Source organism: Rhamphochromis sp. 'chilingali' (genome assembly GCF_963969265.1).
Source record: "Rhamphochromis sp. 'chilingali' genome assembly, chromosome: 14".
Classification (NCBI taxonomy): Eukaryota; Metazoa; Chordata; class Actinopteri; order Cichliformes; family Cichlidae; genus Rhamphochromis; species Rhamphochromis sp. 'chilingali'.
In genome coordinates, this window is record NC_137941.1 from 15,429,560 (window position 1) to 15,453,019 (window position 23,460).

The following is a 23,460-nucleotide window of genomic DNA, read 5'->3' on the forward strand; positions in this document are numbered from 1 at the left end:
CAAAGCAGAGTGTGTCCAGTGTTGGATTTACAGTTGAGCTAAGTTTCCTCGGCTAACATTAACATTAGTGGTGCGTGAGATGAGTGCTCTTGTTCATGGTATTCCCAGAGTACTATAATTTATTTAGTAAAATACTGATATTTGGTGTTCTTGTATTGATAAAATATCACATATCTTTGCTGATTACTTGTCCATTGTCATTGGGTTCTTACTGGCTCTTCTTTAAAAGTCACCATGTTGCGTCTATCTTGCCTTTAGCACTATGACAGCTGGGATAGGCTCCAGCCTCCCTATGACCCTGAATTGGATAAGCAGTTAAGGGGGAAAGGGAACCTACAACCATGTGCATTTCATTCACATTTGTGTTGAAATTCCCAAGAGTAAAGATTATCTCAAGCAACATAACGGCCTTCGCGCAGTCCTTGGCATACTTAATAACTTGAACTAAATGCCCCTAAAATCCAAGTTTGTTGAAAATCATTCCAAGGGGAGTAGTTTTTTTGTTTTGTTTTTTTTGTTGTTGTTATTGTAGTTCCCTTGTGTCTGTTTAAGTCTTGGTAAAACCAACGCAGGGAAAGATAAAAGACTGCAGAAGCAGTCATTCATTTTGTTATGATGGATATCCACTAAAGGTCAAGTCTCATACAAAGATGCTAGGAGCCATGCTTCAAGTCTCTTGTTTTTTGCCACACTGCTTAGAAAGGTTATCTGCATGCATCACCAATGTGACAATAGTGCAAGTTTATTTCAACAGTGGAAATGCATATGGCAACTAATAACACACACTTTCACTCTCAAAGACAAACACACACACATAAAGGAGGGCTCTCTAGGTTACTCCCCTCGTGGTTCACATTACTGCACTAGTCACACACTGCCACACAGCTGACAACCATTGAAGGAGGTTTACTGTAGATTTGAAACAACAGTACGATTTTGGTTTGTAGAGTCAGTCTCCTTCTGTTTGTTTATTTGTTGCAGGTTTTTTTTTTCTTTGCTCTAAGCAGTGACACTGCTTCAGGCACAGAGAGAGAGGTTTTAGCCGATCCAACCTACAGCGAGTTAGGTGTCATTTTCATTTGTTATGCTTCCCACTGTTTATCACTATTTGCAGTGCGGATTTATAATGCATTTTCATAACTATCTGTTCCGTGGTTGTTTTTCATTAGGAAAAACCAGACTCTGAAGTAGACGAAGCACAGCCAGGCTCGCAAAGGATCGTTTGTGTGTTGGTGTCATTGTTTGAGCCAGTCTTCATGGTGACTTTTTTTTAATGGATCCTGACAACAGCTGAATAGTTTAGTGCCCTTTGGCGAGCCTCTACTCCTTGTATTTTTTTCACCCCTTATTTCTGGCCCAACATCAAGGCGTAATCCTTAACCCCTATGTTGCATGTCAGATTTGCTTTTTTTCTACTACGATCAAAAAGCAGCCCCACACACACACAATCACACTCCATTTTAAGACGGGGAAAATGTTTCCATTCGCTGCCTTGTAGCCCATGTGGAACCAAAATGGTTATTTTTCCTTATGTCTGCATGCCTGTATTCAAATAAAGTGCTGAAGTATGAACGTCTTCACATAGCCAGTCAAGAGAAGGTCAGCATCCGTTATGTATAATTCAGTCAAGCACTCTTTAGGAAAAGTTTTTACTGAATAGCGGTGTGCATTTTTTGTCGTATTTACTCCCTTACTAACATTTAGTATAATATTGGTGTATTCATAACATTTGATGATTTTTAGTTTACAAAGTCAAAGTTATGATTGACTGTTAGTGTTTACGTTACGTTTAAAACACTTTCACTAGATGTAGAGTCTTCAAAAGTGTGATTGATGTTCAGATTTTGATTTTTTTTTTCCTCTTTGCTTGTGAAGTTTCCTCAGCTACTGTGCCAGTGTGGGATGATAATAATAGTTCATTGTGGCAGTGGCAATCAACCAAAGAATGGCTTTTATGCATCCTTTGACACATAATTTATTTTTTTTCCCATCAAATTAACCCAGCAACTTTCTATCCCACATCTACGTGGTTTTCTCCAGAGGCAGTAGATCTCTACTCCCTACTTTCTTCTTTGAGAACAAACCACATGTAGGAAAAAAGGGATTTTCCAGTGTGGAGTGTTGTAGCTGTTCCTTTTTTTTATCACTCAATATGAAAAAATATGCATTCCTATTCTCCAAAAATATGTGAAGATAACAGTGTTGATATGGAAAAGTATTTCAAGGTGTCCTGTCAGTTTTTACTCATATTGTGCACAAAATAATAATAATTAGAGAGCTATAATTTATGTATGTGGTTCATTCAGTTTTGTTTTGGCATGCGTGGATAAGCCTTGACATGCGCGGCTGCTAGCTGATTGTTGATCTAACTGGATATGTAGCTGGAAAGAGCGCCAGATTTCATGCTTTGGTTGGATCCCGGACAGCTAAAGATAATACAGAACACAAAGCTTGTCAGCGCTTCTAGAGATTAGGTTCACAATAGACTTCGGTCCAGTAAAACAGCCCTCCATTGGCCCGACATGCTGAGTCTGGAAAGGCGGCCCCACATTAGTGTGTATGTGGACAGTTAAGCGGAGAGGCAGAGCTTTTCCCCTCACTGTCGCTTGCTCCACATGCGGCCTTACTACTGGAATCTTTCTCCAAGCTCATTGCTTGAACAATCCAATCTCTTTAAGCCTATCTGGCTGCAGAATTACCTCAACCAGGCACATAATACCTTGTTGAATATTTCAGAGTGCTACTCACATTATCACCCCAGGCAAAAGCTATCACTTCGCAAATCATGAAAGGAGGAGTAATATGAAAGTCCATCTCAGTGGGGTGCTTAACATAACAAGCAGGCACCCCCCCCCCCCCCCCCCCCAAAAAAAAAAAACAAAAACCTTTGTGTAGTCGTAAAAAAAATTTCAAATGCCAGAAAGACGCTGGCTTTTGAGCCAGTTGCCGTACGGCTTTTAATAATTCAACATGCTATGTAGTCTAAGCTCTTATTTAAAGGTTTACAGTACTGGACGAGTATTGAAATTGAACCAGCAGACCCTACCTATAAGTGGAAACTGTAATGGTGTGACATTTTCAGTTTGTAACTTAATTGTTTACATAATTTCTCAAACTTTTAAAATCATATTTTAAAGACATGACAGTATTTAAGTTACAAACATAAATTTTGGCTATGTACCTCTTGGTTACTCCTCTTTAAGCTAAAATTGCTTGTTTGTGGCATCAGATGTCATCCCAAAGTGGTATGTGAGTGCTCCTGGTGACTGTATTTAGTCAAAAGGTGAAGGTCGCTCCCCAATGTCACTTTAGTGACCACAAGGGTTATGCATGCTCACAGGGTACAACTGAAAAGTAAACTATCTGCAGGATTTGTCTGCCTCACCTGTTTCCATAAAAAGATTCACTTCCTAAATGTCAAGGCATTTAGAAGACTGCAACAAAGTCAAATTACCTCTGAAAAGGGGAGTTGTTGACACTCGAAATAAACAAATAAATACAGTTCAAGGCAGCACATGACATTTAAAATGGCATTTTATAGTTCCCAATTTTGTGTTTGGTCACGGAGTTGAAAGGCAGATGTTGGCTATATGATATCAAAGCCCATATTGTATCTTTTCTTTCTTTTTTTCTGTCAGAGCAACCTGATATAGTGACAACATCAAAGTGGGCATACCTGACGTCTTAAGCCAAGGGTGCACCCTCTGATTTAACTTAAATGAACTACACACGGCTCTAAAGATTTCTTCTTTTCCTAGCACACAGCTTACTCAGATTATGTGCGCCAAGGAGAAGAGAGTTGCTCTAGAATTTCTTAGCTTCAAAGAAAACAAACACAAAAGTTTCTGGTTAATATCTGCAAATTGCTCATGCTGTACTAGAGAAACTGTCACATCTATGCTACCAGCTTACAAATGCAGTCAACCCGTTAAAGGTTTCATTCTCGTCTCAGCAAGAACAGTTTTTTTTGGCACCTGAAGTGCACTTTCCGTTGCTTGCACCAGTAACCCTGAACAATGCCAAGCCCTTTAAGTTTTGGATAGAAGTCATTCCCAGGTGTTCAGAGATAATTTGAGATTTCCTGTTGTTTCCGACAAAAGCCCCAAAATGATGGGAAGAAAACTGCATGCCACAAGAAGGGGAGCATCTTATGTTACCACTGGGATGAGACATGGCTTGTTGTTTAGATCTCTTTAAGTTCCAAAATTGCCCATTTAAGGCAGTGAATTTTTAAAATGTCCCATGGTTAGACATTAAAATATGGACATGCATCAGAACTCAATCATTGATTTAAAATGTTATCTGGTGGTGGTTGGATGAACTGACATTTATTTAAGCAAGGTAATTCTGTCTTGAGCTGTAGTGCTTTGCATATTGGTGCCCTGGCTGTGTGATTGAGATATAATTATTATGGATAATCCTCCCTTTCGAAACCTAGTATGAACATACTTCACGAAATGAAATGATTTTTTTTTTTTTTATTCAGTATGACTCAAAATGAGTGACTGAGGCTCTAAACTGAGCACGAAAGTTTTCATATAGACTTGCACAGGACCAGAAGTCTTTTTGCAACCACAGGTACCGCCCCCTGGTGATGTTAAAAACAGTGCAGGTTTATGAGACCTTTGCATTGAGTTTAAGCTTAATTCATACTTCTGGGATGACTCTATATACAGGCCTATGCAAGTACCCAGTGCTGTTGCCAGGATTTATGCTTGTGTGTGGTATGGCTGCGTTGCAGTTTTATTGCCAAAACACTAGCTGCTATTAAGGGTTTCGCTCTTTGTGTCAATCTTTTTTTTTATTTTTTTTTTTTTAAACAATTTGAAAAATGAAAAATTGGGGCGACTGTGGCTCAGGGGGTTGGGAATCGCATCTGTAACCGGAAGGTTGCCGGTTCGATCCCTGGGCTCTCTGTCCTGGTCGTTGTGTCCCTGGGCAAGACACTTTACCCTACTTGCTTACTGGTGTTGGCCAGAGGGGCCGATGGCGCAATATGGCAGCCTCGCTTCTGTCAGTCTGCCCCAGGGCAGCTGTGGCTACAACTGTAGCTTGCCTCCACCAGTGTATGAATGTGAGAGTGAATGAATAGTGGTATTGTAAAGCGCTTTGGGTGCCTAGAAAAGCGCTGTATAAATCCAATCCATTATTATTAAAAATGGTATCAGGAAATGTGAAGGAGGAAACTACGTTGATTAATTGGTGTTAACATGATGTTTATGTACCTACAGTGATGATTTAACGCAACATTGGGTTGCCCAACGTAATCCTTGGTTCTTGGAAAAACAGAGTGAGATGTTTCACTATGGGAATCGCGTTGTTGTGATCAACTACGGAAGCTCCAATGACACCACGTCTGTCCATAACAGACCTTGTCGAGCCATGCTCAGAGATCCGCCTCCTTATTAAAACATGGCCGACCAGCCCTTTGTTACTCATTGTAAGCAGATTTCTTTGTGCCCAAGCAAGGAGGGAAGTGTTGGTGAAACAAATCACTCTGTTTTCAAGGAGCCAGAGGTTATGTTAAGTAACCCCCTTTTTTTGTTTGTTTGTTTTTTGGTAACTTCGCTTGGTGTTTTCACTGCGGGGAGATGCAGCCCAATCCAGCTAAGCTCCAGCACTGCTCAAGATCTAAGGTTGGACCCTGATGCATTAGATTCCAGCACTGCCTGACCCAGAGATGACTGTGCAACATCCAACTTATAAAAATGCTTAAAAGCCAAAGAGACCTTTGGTTGGGTCATAGGCTGCTTCCAAATCAAATCAAATCAAATCACTTTTTATTGTCACATCACATGTGCAGGCACACTGGCACAGCACATGCGAGTGAAATTCTTGTGTGCGAGCCCCACAAGCAACAGAGATGTGCAAACACAACAACACAAACGAGCAAAATACAAGAATGGCCAACCTGAAACTAATAAATATATGTACAATATATAATAGTGTATGCATTTCTGGATGTGTATACTAAATATTTTCCTGTGTGTGTGTGTGTGTGTGTGTGTGTGTGTGTGTGTGTGTGTATACACATTTTTACAAATTAAATAGTAAAAAATAAAATAATAATAATAATAAAATATATAAAATATACAGAGTTGAATATGTGCAAAACAAGTGGCATTTATATACAGTGTGGAGTGCATAATGTTGAAGTTCCAGTAGTGAAGCTGAGGTGTCTATGACGTGTTCAGCAGTCTGATGGCCTGATGGAAAAAGCTGTCTCTCAGTCTGCTGGTACGGGACCGGATGCTGCAGAACCTCCTTCCTGATGGAAGCAGTCTGAACAGTTTATGGCTGGGGTGACTGGAGTCCTTGATGATCCTCCCCGCTTTCCTCAGGCACCGCTTCCTGTAGATGTCTTGGAGGGAGGGAAGCTCACCTCCAATTATCCGTTCAGAGCACCGCACTACTCGCTGGAGAGCTTTGCAGTTGTAGGCGGTGCTGTTGCCATACCAGGTGGTGATGCATCCAGTGAGGATGCTCTCAATGGCACAGCGATAGAAGGTCCTGAGGATGCGGGGGCTCATGCCGAATCTTTTCAGTCTCCTGAGAAAGAAGAGGCGCTGCTGCGCCTTCTTCACTGTTTTGTTTGTGTGTACTGACCACGTAAGATCCTCAGCCAGGTGTACGCCAAGGAACCGGAAGCTGCTCACTCTCTCCACAGCAGCGCCGTTGATGGTGATGGGGGTGTGTACTTCTCTGCACCTCCGGAAGTCCACTATCAACTCCTTTGTCTTTGCGACGTTGAGGGTGAGATGGTTGTCTTGACACCAGTGGGTCAGGGCGCTGACCTCCTCCCTGTAAGCCGTCTCATCACCGTTGGTGATAAGACCCACCACTGTAGTGTCGTCCGCAAACTTCACAATGATGTTGGAGCTGTTAGTGGCTGTGCAGTCGTAGGTGTAGAGTGAGTACAGGAGAGGGCTCAGTACACACCCCTGTGGAGCACCAGTGTTCAGTGTGATGGGGGATGAGGTGATGCTGCCCAGTCTGACCACCTGGCGTCTGTCAGACAGGAAGCTAAGGATCCAGCTGCAGAGGGAGCTGCTCAGTCCTAGATCCTGCAGTTTCCTGTCCAGCTTCGAGGGAACGATGGTATTGAATGCTGAGCTGTAATCTACAAACAGCATCCTCACATACGTGTCTCTCTTCTCCAGGTGTGACAGGGCAGTGTGTAGTGTCAGGGCTATGGCATCATCAGTGGACCTGTTGTGGCGGTATGCAAACTGTAGAGGGTCCAGTGAGTCGGGTAGTGCAGAGCAGATGAAGTCCCTGACCAGCTTCTCGAAGCATTTGCTTACGATGGGGGTCAGGGCTACAGGTCGCCAGTCGTTCAATGAGGAGATGGTGGAGGATTTGGGTACAGGGACGATGGTGGCCATTTTGAAGCAGGCTGGGACTACAGACAGAGAGAGGGAAAGGTTGAAGATGTGCGTGAACACTCCAGCCAGCTGAGCCGCGCATGACCTGAGGACGCGGCCGGGAATCCCGTCCGGACCAGTAGCTTTGCGTGCGTTCACCTTCCTGAAGCACTTCCGCACATCCTCCTCAGACACAGTGTGCGCACTGACGTCATCCGCGGTGCGCACACTGTCCGGTCTCATGGTGTTCGCTGTGTCGAATCTAGCGTAGAATACATTTAGATCCTCACACAGAGAGGCCGTGGTCTGCGGTGTGCTGGTTTTCCCTCTAAAGTCTGTGATCGTGTTTAGTCCCTGCCACATACTCCGAGGGTTGTCAAACTGTTGTTCCACCCTGTCCCTGTACTCACATTTGGCTGCTTTGATCATCTTCCGGAGTTGGTAATGTGCGTGTTTGTAGTCCGATGTGTTCGCGGAGGCAAAGGCGGTGTTCCGTGCCGCGCGAACATCTCCGTTAATCCAGGGTTTTTGATTTGGGAAGGATTTGACTGTTCTGGATGGGACGACATCTTCCACGCATTTCCTGATAAATCCACAGACTGAGTCTGTGTATTCATCAATGTCTCTGGCGGCCACGTGAAACATTTCCCAGTCCGCGTGATCAAAACAGTCCCGCAGCGCAGACTCCGATTGGTCCGTCCAACAGTGCACCGCCCTCCAGGTTGGAGCTTCCTGTTTCAGCTTCTGCCTGTAGGCGGGCAGGAGCAGGATGGAGCAGTGATCTGATTGGCCGAATGGGGCGCGGGGGAGGGCTTTGTACGCATCCCGGAAAGAGGTGTAACAGTGGTCGAGTTGCCGGTTTCCACGTGTGTTGAAAAGGATGTGTTGATGGAGTTTTGGTGAGACTTTCTTCAGGTTTCCCTTATTAAAGTCTCCGGCTGTGATAAACGCTGCCTCTGGGTGTGCGGTTTCCTCGCTGCTGATCGCGCTGTACAGTTCCCTGAGTGCACGGTCAGTGTCGGCTTGTGGGGGAATGTAAACAGCCGTAATAATCACTGCTGTAAATTCCCTCGGTAGCCAGAATGGCCGGCACTTAATCATCAGGTACTCCAGGTCCGGTGAGCAGAAGGATTTGACCGGGTGCACGTTCGCATAATCACACCAGCTGTTGTTGATCATGAAACACACACCACCGCCTCTGCTTTTCCCAGTAAGATCCTGTGACCTGTCCGCGCGGTGCACAGAGAACCCCGGCAGTTGTATTGCGGAGTCCGGTACTTTGTCCGATAGCCAGGTTTCTGTGAGGCAGATCACGCAGCAGTCCCGCATCTCTCGCTGGAATGAAATCCGTGCCCGAAGCTCGCACAGCTTGTTCTCCAGAGACTGCATATTAGCCAGTAATAAACTGGGTAACGGTGGTCTGTAAGTGCGCCGTCTCAGTCGAACCAGAACGCCAGATCTTCTCCCTCTGCGTCGGCGTTTGCGGCCTCCAGGGCCAGAGAACAAAGGCGTCTCAGGTGAGATGAATGGGGGGTCTGCAAACGGAGCGTCCGTGTTGCAAAACTTGAACTCCGGAAAGTTATAAGAAAGACCGTCTTTTATGTCCAGTAAGGTTTGTCGGTCGTACACAAGGAGACAAGTGCTGCTCGTGAAAAAATAAAGGAAAAGTAAAATTAAACACAGAAGAAAGCCGTTGCTTGGGGGAGCTCGCGACGAGGCTGCCATACTCGGCGCCATCTTGAAGCATCACTTCCATGACTTCAGCATCACTCAAGCCTGACAGGTTTAACCATAAGGCTCTCTTACCTGAGTGCAGCCCATTACACGCCCACAACCTTGGCCTGCTCCCCTGGAGGACGAAGGATGAGATTATTGACTCCTGGGCGTAGAAGGTGAAGTCCTCCATGTCCTCTAGTTTGAGGAGGTTGGAGCATCAACTCCATGCCATCGACACCGGACTCGCTCATGTTTTGATCAAGGAGGCCCTCAAATGATGGGGGGCATGAGCAAAGACTCTTCCTGGATATCACTCGTTGCAGTAGCAGCTCGCAGGCAGTGGTCCTGACTGTTCTTCACTGTTACTCTCAACCTCCTTTCCCATACAAATGATAAATATCAGATGAGGGTCCCTGCCCGAGATGGTGGCACTACATGATGCGGGGAATCGGCGGGATACAACCTCTTTAGCCTTTGATTCTGGCCCTTTGGTGGAGATAAGAGCCATAGCCATGGTTAACATTCATAACATTCATAACTATCACTAGCTGCCGTCAAATCCAAGCTAGTAGCAGCGAAAGCCAGTTCAGCATGTTAGAATAAGAAGGCGGAGCCCTGAGCACAGCGTGACAAGGTCAGTCATGGACAGACGTGGTGTCACTGGAGCTTCCGTAGTTGGTCAAGCCAAGGCGATTCCTGTAGTTAAACACTAAGCGAAATTAGAAAAAGAACTATAAATTCCTGTCACTTTCCAGCCCACGACACAATGTCCATCTTCCATACTGTCTGTGGTAGTGAGTAAAAGACTCCAAAAATCCCCCTAAATTTAAAGATGACTGCTAATCAGAGCAGTATCTGAAATGATAGTTAAATTTTGAATGTCCTTACAGTAGAAAAAGGCATTAGAACAGTGTAAGAAGACTGTAACATTAAAGTTTAGTTTCCTTTTATTGCACTAAGGAAAATTGCATTAAAATATATCTATATTTACTTTTCATCGATACCCTGTGATCACTTTAGATATTACAAAACTTCAGACCCACTCTCAGTATTGTCTCACAAATATATACTCTCTCGCCTACATTTTGTTTGTTGGGGTTTCTCACTGTAGTATACGCATGAAAAATGATGGGGTCATTGATGAGTAGCCTTCCAGCAATGTGTTTCACAAACATGTTAGCAAATCACTGTGAAGACACCACTTGACTCTGCAGCACCATCTGCTCAGCTGTGATGTGGCGTGTGCTGCATGTGCTGCAGGCAGTGGAGAAAGCATTGTAGACAATCAAGCTGGAGCCGCTCTACCAGGGAAATCATGTGATGACAACTTTTACAAAACATCCAAAGTATCTTTTCCTGCATTATCTTGTCAGTTTCTGTGCAACATGTAAACCGATGCAGATCTGTGATGGACTAGGCTGATGATTTGCTAGCTTCAATTATTTCAGTTATTTATTTATTCGAACCTTGTTTTGCTATCAGAGTGCATTTAATTTGAAAGGTATTATTCTTTTCCTTCAATTAAATGTGAATGGAGATCAAAAATCCTGTCAGAATAGCTTCTTCGTGACACAATAAAACAGGTTGTTGGGCACTATTTTCACCCACCTTCCCTCCAGCAGTTATTGGCAGTAGTCACTGAAATATTCAACCTAAGTTGGTGCTGACTTTTTTTTTTCTCTCTGCCTGATCTGATTTCTGTACAGTAACCTGTCACCTCAGAACGTAAACATTTTAGTTTAAAAAAAGTACTCATGTGCAGAACAAATCAATCTGTCAAGAGACAATTTTCAAGCTGTAATTCACAGCTTGTGGTAAATACCAGATTGGCATGCAGGTTATTGTAGAACCCCTTAACTGCTTAAACGAATTGTTGCTACTTGACTGTTTCTAGCTTGCATAGAAATATGGCAAAATGTATACTTGTAATACTTATTGTATGCTATCTCTATTCTGTCTCTTGATCTCTGTTTGAAAAAAGTGCAGACTAAAGGTACCGGTACGTGCTGGGCTAATCTTGGAGTTTATATAACTTTCGGATACCTTTCACTGGCTATCTTGTTATGGTGTACATTTTTAATTGATCACAATAGGAAAAAAAGGAAGTACCATGTAATAGTGGGTCTTTGTGCTTAAACATTCTTTTTACTTTTTCAATAACATTAACTGAACTGTTTCATTTTGAAAGCAGTTGCTTCATTTCTTTATGTTTTGTATGTATATTTGTGCAATTAATAGTGGCAAGACTGAAATTTGAATGGACAGCAGCACATTGTTTCATGACCCCTGCCTGTCAACTCTGAAGCGCAAGGCATTGAGTAGGCAGTGCTGATGCAAATCAGTTATCAGAAAATACACTGCACATCTTTAATGTATCTATGCACATCCCTCTTTAAGTTCATACTTCCCAGCAAACAACAGTTGGAGTTTTTGCTGTTGTTGTTTTTACCAGAGTTCAGAAGTCAGTCTCACTAAATTCAGTCTTTCGGTGTGAGTATTTTATAATTATTGAAGCTGACTGTGTTCACTGAACAATTATTTTAAGCAATGTTTAAAGCCAGAAGACCAGAATATCTTTGGAGCCTAGAGATTGTCTATTAAAACGAAAAGGGAAGTAGTTTGTGTCAATATAAAAGGATTATCTTTTACATCCCAAAGCAGAAGAGCTATTATGATAACTAGAAAATGGCTCTGGTCACTGTCACAGATACATTTCCTAGCTCCTTTAATCATTCTTAATTAAGGTCAGTACAGTTATCTTTTAAAGGACGACATTTCTAAATTGCCCGAAGAATCATGTTGGATGTCCATTGTTCATTCACTCACTATAATTCTTAAACTCTAGCAGATATTGGTAATTGGTGATGTCTGTTAATACTTTTGTGTGCAATCACAGGACTTGCAGTTATTACGGCTTATGTTTTGTTTTTTTTTGTTTTTTTTGGCACATCAGAGTTCTTGATAATGTTTTTGGAAATAAGTTATCTTTAAACTGTGGGTCCATAGTGTAGTAGCAAGTGAAAGGTTGCTGCTTTGATCTCAGCCTGAGACACAAGGGTGAAAGCAGATAATTCCACCATTAGGATTCATGAAACTTGGACTTATTATGAGTGGATGATGATGGTCTCAAAACTTTACCATGTTATTTCAACAAAATCTCTTAATTATTATAGTTCTAAAAATATAGGAAAAAAATACTGAAAGTGGTGTTATCAATGCTTGCAGATGGCAGTATTTATAAGTGTCATTAAATGAAAGGCATTTTCCATCCCTCTTTTCAAATGAGCTACTGTCATTGATGAAACACTTCCTTATTCGAAGTGTGAATCAAAGTGCCAGCAGTAGCAGCAGCAGCAGCAGCATTATACTGCAATAATAGCGACACGCCATTATGTGTAATGAGACATCATAAGTCAAGTGTAGGCACAAAAGTGGCCTAAGTACTCTTGTGCTTGGGGTACTTTTTCCTCTGGAAATTTTAAATAAAAGTATAACATGACTGCTTAACACTTAGTTTCACAGTAACTAAAGTAAATTGACCTTGTAACTTTTTTGCCAGCTGCATTTTTCAATTTGTTCTTCCTGCCACATGGAGTGCAGCTAGCAAGCGGAGCTAAGAATGCTCGGTTGAGACATTTGTTTACTTTTAGATTGCATCACCAGTTGCTAGTATCTCTTTCGTTTGGTTGTTCTCAGTGGTGTTCTCAGAAAGCTTTCTTGTACATTTACTTTAAATTACTTGGAAATAGTTGAAGTAGCTTCCTTTTTACTTAACTGAGATCGCTGACATGCACTCTTGCTCTCAGACATGCCTGGTAAAGTTAATATCAGCATAATGATCACCTTTCCACCGTGGGAGCTCAGAGCAGCAAGTGCAAGGTACAGTAAACACAAATATCCTTTTTCCGACAGCAGTGGAAAAAGCAAAGATTCTCTTGCCTCATGATAGTTGGGATAGACTCCAGCTCCCCGCAAGCCTGGTAAGGACACGCAGAGGAGAATGGGAGGGTTGAATTTACAATTCATTCCAGTTACAAGTTTATTTGTTTTCTTCTTGTTCATTCAATGTTTAACCAATTGGCCACAAGTTCCATTGAGCAGTTCTTTCAGGGCATCTTGGAAAGATGACCCCTTAGTAAGTAGTTTTTTTTTCCCCTCCCCTGAAAGTGACCCTAAACGAGGTCTAACAGCGGGATGGTTCATATTATCTTAAAAAGGCATGCAGGCAACAAGCTGTTCTGAAATGGCCTACAAACTCTTACAGCGGAAAACAACCATTAAATGCTGAGTGAGCTTAGTTATTTGCGTGACACATTTCATTGTGGGAGCCAGAACACTGCCAATAACAGTAATGCTGATTTTTCCTTTTCAGTTCACGCCCTTTCGGATGGTCCTGGTATTTCATGACATAAAATCTAAACAGGATAATTTGAATTGATAGTTATTCCAGTCAGCCGTGGGAAAAATGCTTGACACGGCAAATCGAGTGCATAGGGTTGATAAAAGTCACAATGATTAAACACATTTGAACTCGGCTGAGAAATTAGGTTAAATAATGAACATCCGATGCCATGTTTAAATCCCAAGATACATTTGTCCGGTATAGCATACGTTACAAAAGGAATTAGTTTTTTTTAAGTTTTTTTTTTTATATATATTGACTGTTTAGATGATCTACACAACATTGTTATAATTCCCTCTTGGAAAGCATTTCTGCTGAAGTTGTTGTGTTTCTGTTGTAATTGTACGCAGAAAGGCTTTAGGGTGTTAAATGTATTTGTCTAACGACGTGTGACAGAATGAAGCATGTCTGTCTCGCACAGACCCCGATTCTATTTAAGGGATTAGCATGCAATCATCATAATTTATGTCCCCGCATGTCACAACATATTATTGGTGGTGACATGTTGGAAACAGCTGATGAGACTTCAGTTGCGCCTCTCAGCTCCCTGTTAGTTAAGGTATTGAGAGGAAATGATTTTGAGGGTGAATGATCTGTAGGATTTTTGTTTGCAGAAAGTTACTCTTGCGTTTTTATCGCTGCACGGAGCAAACACAGATTATTTGGTGATGCAGTCATCTCTTCAATGCGCTTTTTAAGTAAACGTGTCTTGGATGGTAAAGTGCAGCTCAGGACTTACCCACGTTTCTTTCACGCCCCCCACTGTGCTGCAATGACTGTGTTCCCTACCTTTATTCATTCACAAGCCCTGCCCTGTGGCCACACATGCTCATATACCTAGACCTCAGGTTATTGCAACATTTCTCGGGGTGAGGTCCAACGTGTGAAGTGGGCATGGGTGCAGCTTCTGAGTGATTTCCTTCCCACACTCTTTGTTGAAAAGTGAAGGAGATGCTCTCAGGCTTTCGTCTCTATTCACCACAGCCTTGTACGTCTAACGTTTTTAATCCTGTATCAACAGAAGGACAGGTATGTGTCTCACTCAAAGGAAACTACATCTTTCTTTTGAGCTTATTCAAGGTAATTATTGACAGAGTGATTGTGTGTGCGCAAGAGTGACTGATTCTGCTTTGGAAAGGAGACATTCCTGTTGGGTGTGTCAATATGAGCAAAGTATTTTTCAGCTGTTGAAAGCAGCAGAAAGTCAAACATCTGGTTGTCTAATAATAACTTTTTTTCTTGTTTTGATCCTGGCACGTCCACTATGTGGGGCTCACAAGAAGTTTTCATTATTTTCTTCAAAATGCTATTTTCTTGTGAGCACATTACTAGCAAATCCATGTATTGATGCTTAGATGCATATTCTGTCTGACGTTGGGGTCAGTCAAGGTTCATACAGTTTGATTCAGACCATTTACACATTTGTATTTCTAAATTCCCACATCTGCTCATAGCAAATACTTTGTGAGGATGTCCGCCAGTGTTTCGTAACCATCTGTTGAGTCTAATAGTTTGCTCAGTTAAGAGGTCTAGAAATGGCTTCAGTTTCAGGGCCATACCTAAAAATGAAATGCTGCTGTTGTGAATGAGAGTTTTTTTTTTTTTTTTAACTTTCCTCAAAAGTGTTTTTGAACCTCTCTCTGTCTTTGTAGCGTCTGCTGGACATAATTTGATGGTGTTTTGTGCATCAGGAAAGTCAATACACTGTTAAAAAAGAAGCAATTTAGTATTGTGGGTCTTTGGGGATGTTGTTGTACCTGCTGAGATTATTAATGATTAGTGATGGGACTGAATTTCTCCTCACAATAAAAGTCAGTCTAGATAAGCTGGAAGCATTCATGCGTCGCATGGCCCTGACAGCAAACGGTTATTTATTTATTTTTCTTACTTAAAAATATAACTTGAAATACATCAAATGATTTCACTCGTCAGATTGTCCTCTCAACATACGGTAATCAATGCAACTTGGATATGCTCATAACATGGTTTTTGTTTGTTTAACCTTGGTAAACTGTATAATGCATGTGTGATTATGCTGCACTGAGACAACCAGCAATCAGACATACACCGCGTTGGTTTGAAAATTACACATCTGACTCTTCATTGTATTTTAGAAAACAAGCTTTCTGTCTAATAACAGGAATATTGGGGGATGATTTGCAACAGGCCTGATTACTTCAAAAAAGATTCACAAATTCAGTGAGGCTAATTGGATCATGAACAAATTAATTAATTATTTTGAGGCATTTGTATTGTGATTTTGGGATCTGCGTCAGACTTATTGCACCCATGTTTCCATTACAGATCTGGGGGTGGGGGGAATCTGACCAGCAGCATGAATGGCATCCAAGCATAAATCTAGCTCCATTTGTTTTCCTGTTAGGAAAAACCACAGATTTTATGTCCTGACAGGCTGGAGTTTGTGCAACCTCCACAAACACAATAATTCGCCATGACGGAGAAAAGTGAAATGCAAGATAAAACTTGTGAGACAGTCCAAGTCACTGCATCACAACCACTCAGACTCACTACTACGTTCTGTAAAAAGTCTTTTATAGGGTGCTGCTCAAAAGGCAAAGTTCTTCATGTGACTTTTTGTCTTCATGTGTCATAATACATTTAAAGTTGTGCATTAACTATCAAACTGTAATTTCCAACAAATATTAAGTATACATTTAGTGAAAAATTCAGCCTGAAAACTGGTCTTTAAGTAGCTCTCGCCTGTGTTTGTGCCATTGATTTTTCCCAGCTGCTTTTAGCTCAGCAAGTCAAGGCAATCAACTGCTGCTTCTTTGAGATTCCCTGCAATTGAAATTCAGGCTAATGTACTATCATTTCTCAGCTCGTCTCCATTTCTGTGCTGAATGTCGGTGATGTGGTGTCACTCAGCCCCCTGGAGAGAAATTTGCTTCCCTGAAAGTCAACAGATAATGGTTCTAATGGGTTTGACGTACAGGACCAATTACAGGAACACCGCGTGTGTTCAGGTGATGGCAATTTATCAACTTTGCAAGTAAAAGGGGCTGAAAAGGAACTTTAAATAAGAAACAATAAGAGGATTTCAGAAAAAAATAGTCTAAAGGAAAACAGTTGCTTTTATTATACTTTTGCAGGGAAAACTAATTTGAATACAGCAGTGCGTGCTCATTTGCCACTTTTTTGGGTGCATCTGTTCAGTTGCTAGTTAATGTAGAAATCTAAGTAGCCAATTACATGGCAGGAGCTAGTTAAAGATGTCAAACCAAGCATCAAAATGGGGAAGAAAATGACTTAAAGTTTACGTCATCATTGTTGGTAGTGGTAGATTGACTGATTTGAGGGTACTACTGTTTTGGTCTAATGGTGTGGGAGATATTTTTTTATTTTTTTTGGCATAGCTCGGCCCACTTATTACCAACTAAATATCACCGAGTATCACCTCAATTTGGTTTAATGAAGTTGAAAATGAGTTCACTGTACTCAAATGGCCTCTACAGCCACCAATAGAGCACCTTTTGGATGTGGTTGAATGGGAAATTCACAGCATGGATGTTCAGCTGCCAAATCTGCAGCAACTGTGTAATGCTATCATGTCAATATGAAACACATTCTCTGAGCAATGCTTCCTGGCAACTGCCATAAAGAATTAAAGCCGTTCTAAAGGCAAACACTGGTTCCACCCAGTTCTAGCAAGGTGTACTTAACAAAGTGGCCAGTGAGTGCATGTATAATGACATCAAGATAAACTCCTCACCACTGTGACTTTGACAGCAGTGCTGGCTTTTTTTTCAGCTGCTCCCTCCTTCACCGCTGGATGGAAACGCATATTTGTTCTGGGACAGATTTCACCCAGATTCAATATGCTTCCTATACGCAGTGTGCTTCCTGCCAGGTTTGAACCAGGGATCGTGACAGGTTATTACCGGAGCTGTGATATACATCTGCTTATTTCATTTAATTTTTTTAACTTGTTTTTCATCAGATTGTATAGCAGCAGACAGTTTTAGTACAAGTAGGACAATAAACTGAAAATCCTGCTAATTTATTTGCAGTGTTTTTGTTGACGAGACATCAGACTTTACAGCTTGACAGCTGGCCAACTAGCTACCCAGCAGGGACAGTTACAATAAAGTAGAATCTGCACACTGTTCGCTCAACTTCCACTGCTTCATATCTTGCAGGCAGAGATAATATCTTGTCATCAAATACAAACGTGGCTCGGAGCCTTTTTCCCAGTTTATCCCTATCCCGTAATGCAGTCTCTGAATGTGGAAAAGCCAGAGTCGACAGTCCCTGATCCACACGGACTGCCTTATTCACTGCATAGTCTGTGTGCAACTCAAGATGCTTAATATAGCGACATATCATCTTGCTTACTTTTTACCTAAAGTGCCAATCTACAGACAGACACAGACATTTATGTTCAAATAACACATTATTTTTCTCAAAGGAAACATTTCTTCAGCATCTCTTTTCGCCCTTGGGTGGGTCTTTGTTCCTGGCTTTTTAAGGACTACTTCCCAAAACACCCAACGTGCTCTGATTGGCTGGCTAGTTCTTGCTATGTTATGGCGAAAATCAGACATTGATCTCCAAATGAAGTCTCGTCAACAAGTATTGCTAGCAAGAAAACAATTCAACTCACCACAGTTTATAGTGTCACAACAAAAGGGTCTGACTACTGGGCCTGAAGATTGATTTATTTCTTTAATTCGGTTAGAAATACAAAAACAAAACCACAAAACATTTCTGCTTGGTGGTTATGTTTGATTAGAGCAAAGTTTGCTTGTTGTTTATTGAGAGACTCGCAGATACATGAATGCCGTAAAACTGTGTATTTATCTACAAACGAGCCTTGGCTTTCACCTCAGTTATTCCAAATATTGTGAGTAGAAGAAAAAACACATCTTCAGAAAAATGTCTGTCATAACCTTAAGTAGGCAGTTATAACCCAAAATGCTTCCTAGCAGAAATATGAGACGGGTAAACATGCAAAACTCTAACAAAGGTTTCCTTCTTCACTCTGACTTCTCAGAGTCACCCTTTTTCTTCTGCACGTCGATTGCTAGTGACAGATAATAGTTTTTCTCCCGCAGCGCTTGTTGGGGAAGGTGTTACTAGACACGGGTGGTTTTCGAGTGATCCAAGGACTGATTAATTCATGACTGTAGATGAAACTGATTGGGGGGGGGAATGGAGGGGGAAAAAAGGCTGTATATGAACTTGAAGCTCTGCCTCAGCTTTCTTTATTGCTATCCCCTTTAAAAAAACCCTTCATTTAGGTTTTGACACATTAGAAGAAATAAGTTTTCAAACCCTGTGGCACACTCATTTTCCCTTTATGTCCTTTCAGTATGAACCACATTTAGTTTGGGAAACGGTCACCAGAAGAGGTGTTGTGTAAGAAGCTGAGAGGAGTGGCCAAGTCTGAGGTCAGTAGATCAGATCATGTGATCCAGTGTGTCAGGGTGGGGTCAGACTAAGACTTTTCTTGGCAGACTAGGAGACACTGAGGATTATAATGCTTACAGGGAGATTTAGCTTTGACTAGAAAAGGATGTCTAGTAAAAGAGAGGCTTATTATTCCATGTTGAATAGGTAGATAAGTCTGACAGTTGATGAAATTCATTTTCAGTTTTCTTTAGTCTTGCTGTCATGCAGGCTGTTTGTATTCTGCTTAGTCAAAGGAAACAATTATAACAGTAATAATTAGACACTGGCTTGCTTCTTTATCTTGACCACAATGAGGTCATCTTTATTCTGGAGGAACTACGCAGTGTGGTCCTTGCGCATTAAACTAATGACAGCCTTGAAATCTGCACAGATTGGGTCTGCCTTCTTGGCTTCTTACCTACTTTTCAGCTTTGTACTTGTTCTTTGAACTGTTTAAGGGCCTGAAATACCCAAGTTTCAACCCACCAGGCTTACAGTGAGGTTTTTCCTCCCTCCCTCGTTTGGAGGGCAATACAAAGAAATGTTGAAGAACCAGTCAGCCATGTGCTTTTAAGGACTGTGGTAGGTTGGCAGCTTCGCTGTCTTCACTTGTATTTCACAGCTGCTGAAAAGTCAACGATAAGCACAGTGAAATCATTGTAGACCAAATATAATGGGGGATTTCAGTGGTAGGCTTCTACACCCATCACAAATTTTCCTTCTTTCTTATGGTGCCTTCAGCAAGGTTTGCTGTACTTCCTGGATGTTGTTTTCTTTGGTTCTCTTTCCTAAAGTCTGCTCTAGTCTGGACAAGTTTAGCCTGCTGAGAAATACTGAGATTATATACACAGATTTTGGTCATATTTTCACTCTTTAGTGTTTTTGTTGGCAAGTCATTTTTTTATTTATTTAGTTTTTTTTTTAATGGAAGATTGAATGTTAAATCCTGTTTTTATAGAATATACCGTGATATAGAGCTGGGCGATATATCGAGTTTTAAAAAAATATCGATATATTTTTATACGAGATATAAGATGTGACCATATCCTTTATATCGATATAGTCTATGTTACGTTATAATTATACTTGCGGAGCCGCAAGTTTGCCTCTCTTTCGTCCACTTTCGTCTTTACGCAACGTTACTCGGCCTCGCCTCTCCTTCACTGAACACAACTCCCCCTCCTCCCCCATCGCTTCACCTGCAGGAAGCGACAAGATGGACACGGCAAATCTCCGTTAACGAGTTACTGCGCATCGCCCTGTGCGTGGGGCTGGACGGCGTCAACGTGTTAGCTAGCTAACCACGCTAACGAGCTAACCACGCTAACGCCATGCAGCCCAGAGGTGCTGCACGGACTAAAACCCTTTCATTTTCTCAAAAGTTGACAGCGCGCCTTATGTATGAATTCTGGTTGTGCTTGATGGCCGCGAACCGATTTTATGTGGTACACGGCGCTCAGCAATCTGCCAAAAAATGTTTTAGTACGACTTTGGTAAGCTACGGAGCTGCACCGCTTGATGGATTGTCAGAGCATTACGGCTGAGCCTCGCGGAGTGATACGTACTGTGCTTCAACGTAATATTACCCTACTGTGTATAAGGACCGTAAATGTCATCTGTTAAGAGACGTGGTTGCGAAGCGGATTACAAACTCCAGGCTGTCAAGTCAAGCAGTACAAGTTGGGAACAGAGCAGCTGTGAAATCTGTCTTTGTTATTGTGCTCAGCGTCTTTTAGTTTACATTTTGACTGCACATTTGTGAGCTTTTTGTTATGCACAAAAACAACATTGTTTTCTTTTATTTATGGAGCATTATTATTTAATAAATGCTCATAATTTATTTTTGAGTAAATTTTATGTACATCTGCTCTATGTTAATAAAAGTGCCTGTGTGACATCTGGGACACAGCTTTGACTAAGAACTCTCTTTTTGTTCTTACTTTATTGCTTTAAAAAAAATATATCGAGATATATATCTTATATCGCCATCCAGCTAAAAAATATCGAGATATGAATTTTGGGTCATATCGCCCAGCCCTACCGTGATAAACATGTCATGTACCGTTATATCTGTCCTGCATAGTTAATTGCAGCCTGTTAATTAAAAGAAAAGCAGAAGAGTTTTCTTTCCATCCTGAATAGGTTGGCAACTTCTGTGAGTTTTCAAAATATGCCCTCAGTCAGTCCTGTCAGTGTTTTCCTCTGTGTGTGAGTGTATGTGTGCAGCAGTCAGGGAGGAGGAGCTCAAATTTTCTAGTTTCCCATTTCTGGCTTTTCTGGGAATAACATGGAATGTCCTGGTTCAAAGGCTGCAGTTGAGGGATGTGGTGGGAGGTAGTGGAGCACTGTGTTGTAAACTGCAAGTGAACAAGCAAAGTACCTTGGTGACTGATCAGAGGATGTATGTAACGTGGTATGCAGGACATTACATATATTACATACTTAACATACTTGGTGTTAGTGAAGCATTAATCTGTAATACCAGAGCTGGCATGTGATTCTTCACATCTCAGAAACATTGAATGTCTCACACTGCCTTGGTGACGCTCTCCCAGAATACCTCTGGATCACATTTCGTCCACATGTTTCGGGACCTGCAAAACTACATGCTTGTAGATTACACCAGCAGTGCAGTATCTCAGTCGTGCATCTTCTGTGTTTATTAGACCCCCTTGCTTTTGGTGTGACACAGCCATCAAAGCCTTTAACTGTCTTCTCTGGTGAATCTGGATCCACCTCAAGCAAAGCTCCCTTGACGCTGTCTCCGTCAACAGAAATAATGAGATCATAACTATTTGTTCCACTTTCTCATTTCAGTTCAGAAACACCTTATCACCTTTTTCCAAAGGCCTGCCCTCTCGCATCTCTTGCAACATCTCCAATACATCCAGTAATACAGAGAAAAGTCACCTGTGGACACACATGTTAGGGCAACTTTTGCATTGCTAAGATTGAAATTTCCATTCCATTTTTTGGCCTCACCAGAATCGCTGGCTTTCCTTTTGTTTGTGTTGGATTTTTATATGACTAAATTTCATACATAAATCATTATTTAAGTCGTGTGTTGTCTCAAGACCATATGGCATTCATTTGCACTGTCACAGACATAAAACATTGACAGTCCTTTTCTTGTTTGGGCCATATGGCATGTGTGGGTGTATGTTTGTGCATTGCTGGTGTGGTGCGCCTCCACTTCTCAGCATCGCTTTGCCTGCGTGTGTTCGCACGCGCACGCACCCAGTCCGGTATGTGTGCAAGACTTTTAGCCGAGCGCCTGTGGTGACCAGAGCATTGTGTGTGTGTGTATATGTGTGTGCGTGTGTCCCAGCAGGAGGAATGCCAGCTCCTGAGCAGAGCCCAGTGACGGAGGAGGGGCTTCTGCTGACCATCCGCGACAGTTCAACTGGCCGCAACATGGAGGCTGACAACACCGCCAACAACATCCTGGCCTCCGTCAAAGAGCAGGTAGTGGGTTTCTTCCACTCACACTGTGCTAAAAGCCCCTTTGCTTCATGTTAAATCTCTGATATTACAGCACAGTTACAGCGTTTATGAACCATTATTTTGTATTGGGACATTTCAGAAATGTATGCATGGCTTTTTTTCCCCCATTTATTTGTCACACAACATGTTAACACTGTAATTGTATAACTTAACGTTGAAAGTGGTCACATCTCAACGTGTGAGATGATGAAAAGATTTTCATTTACAGCCGAATCCTCATCATACTTTTATTTGCTTTATTCTATTGTGAAAAAAAGTGAAGTGGAGGAAGCTTGACAAAGAAAGCGATTCATGGTTTATCGCCTGCAGTTATGGCCTGGCTTGTATCAGAGGACAACTAGAAAGATCATCTCTAGCAGGGATTGAGAGCTTGAGTAGAGACGTGCCCTCTGACTCACTCCGTTTCCCTCTGTGATTCATCCACGCCCCCTTTGGTTTTTTACACACACTCCTTTTTCTTTCTGGCTTCACTCCAGTCCTTCATACTTCTTGGGAATCCAGCACAGGGCATAATGTGCTACAGAGATTTTGATCATTATTAATAATTTGAATTCCCTTGTGTGAAATCTTGCGTACATTTCCTGAACTACGCTCATGTTGAGCTAAAGTTTGAGAATGATTAATGGTTTTCCTTCATTTTATTATTAAAAAACTTTTTAAAAAAAGGACTGCACGAGTGCTATTAAGACTTGCTGCAGGAAAGTGGGTATTGTTTACATGTGTGAGGAAGGAAGGAAGGAAGGAAAGAAGGAAGGAAGGAAGGAGGGAGCACCTGTCATTGTCACTTCCTTCCTTAGAATAATCCTTGGTGGCTCATCCGGTTGGAGCAGATATCCATGCAGGCGAGCAGGAAGGGCGAGTAGCCTGCCTGAGCTGTTGCTTTTAGAATGACTGGCTGGAGGCATGGCTCGACGGGGATTCCTGCCGAAGAGTCGATACTTTAAAATTATAGTTCTCCTCGGAGTTTATGCAGGACAGAGTTGGAGAAATGAATAAAGGGATGAGTGCGAAGGAAAATGCGTAGAAGGTCAGAGACGAGGGTAGTTAGGGTTTCGGGTTTTT

General features: G+C 41.9%; 1 protein-coding gene across 2 annotated transcripts in view; it reads left to right on the plus strand.

Annotated features, from left to right (window-relative positions):
- The window catches only part of LOC308410333 (plakophilin-4-like), a 93,828-nt gene that overhangs the window by 2,701 nt on the left and 67,667 nt on the right, over positions 1-23,460 (plus strand). For both annotated transcript variants that reach the window (XM_080903591.1, XM_080903592.1), the window contains exon 2: positions 22,223-22,359. In XM_080903591.1, coding sequence (XP_080759717.1) covers positions 22,231-22,359 — 129 coding nt within the window. In that variant the 5' untranslated portion in view covers positions 22,223-22,230. The remainder of the gene's footprint in view (positions 1-22,222; positions 22,360-23,460) is intronic.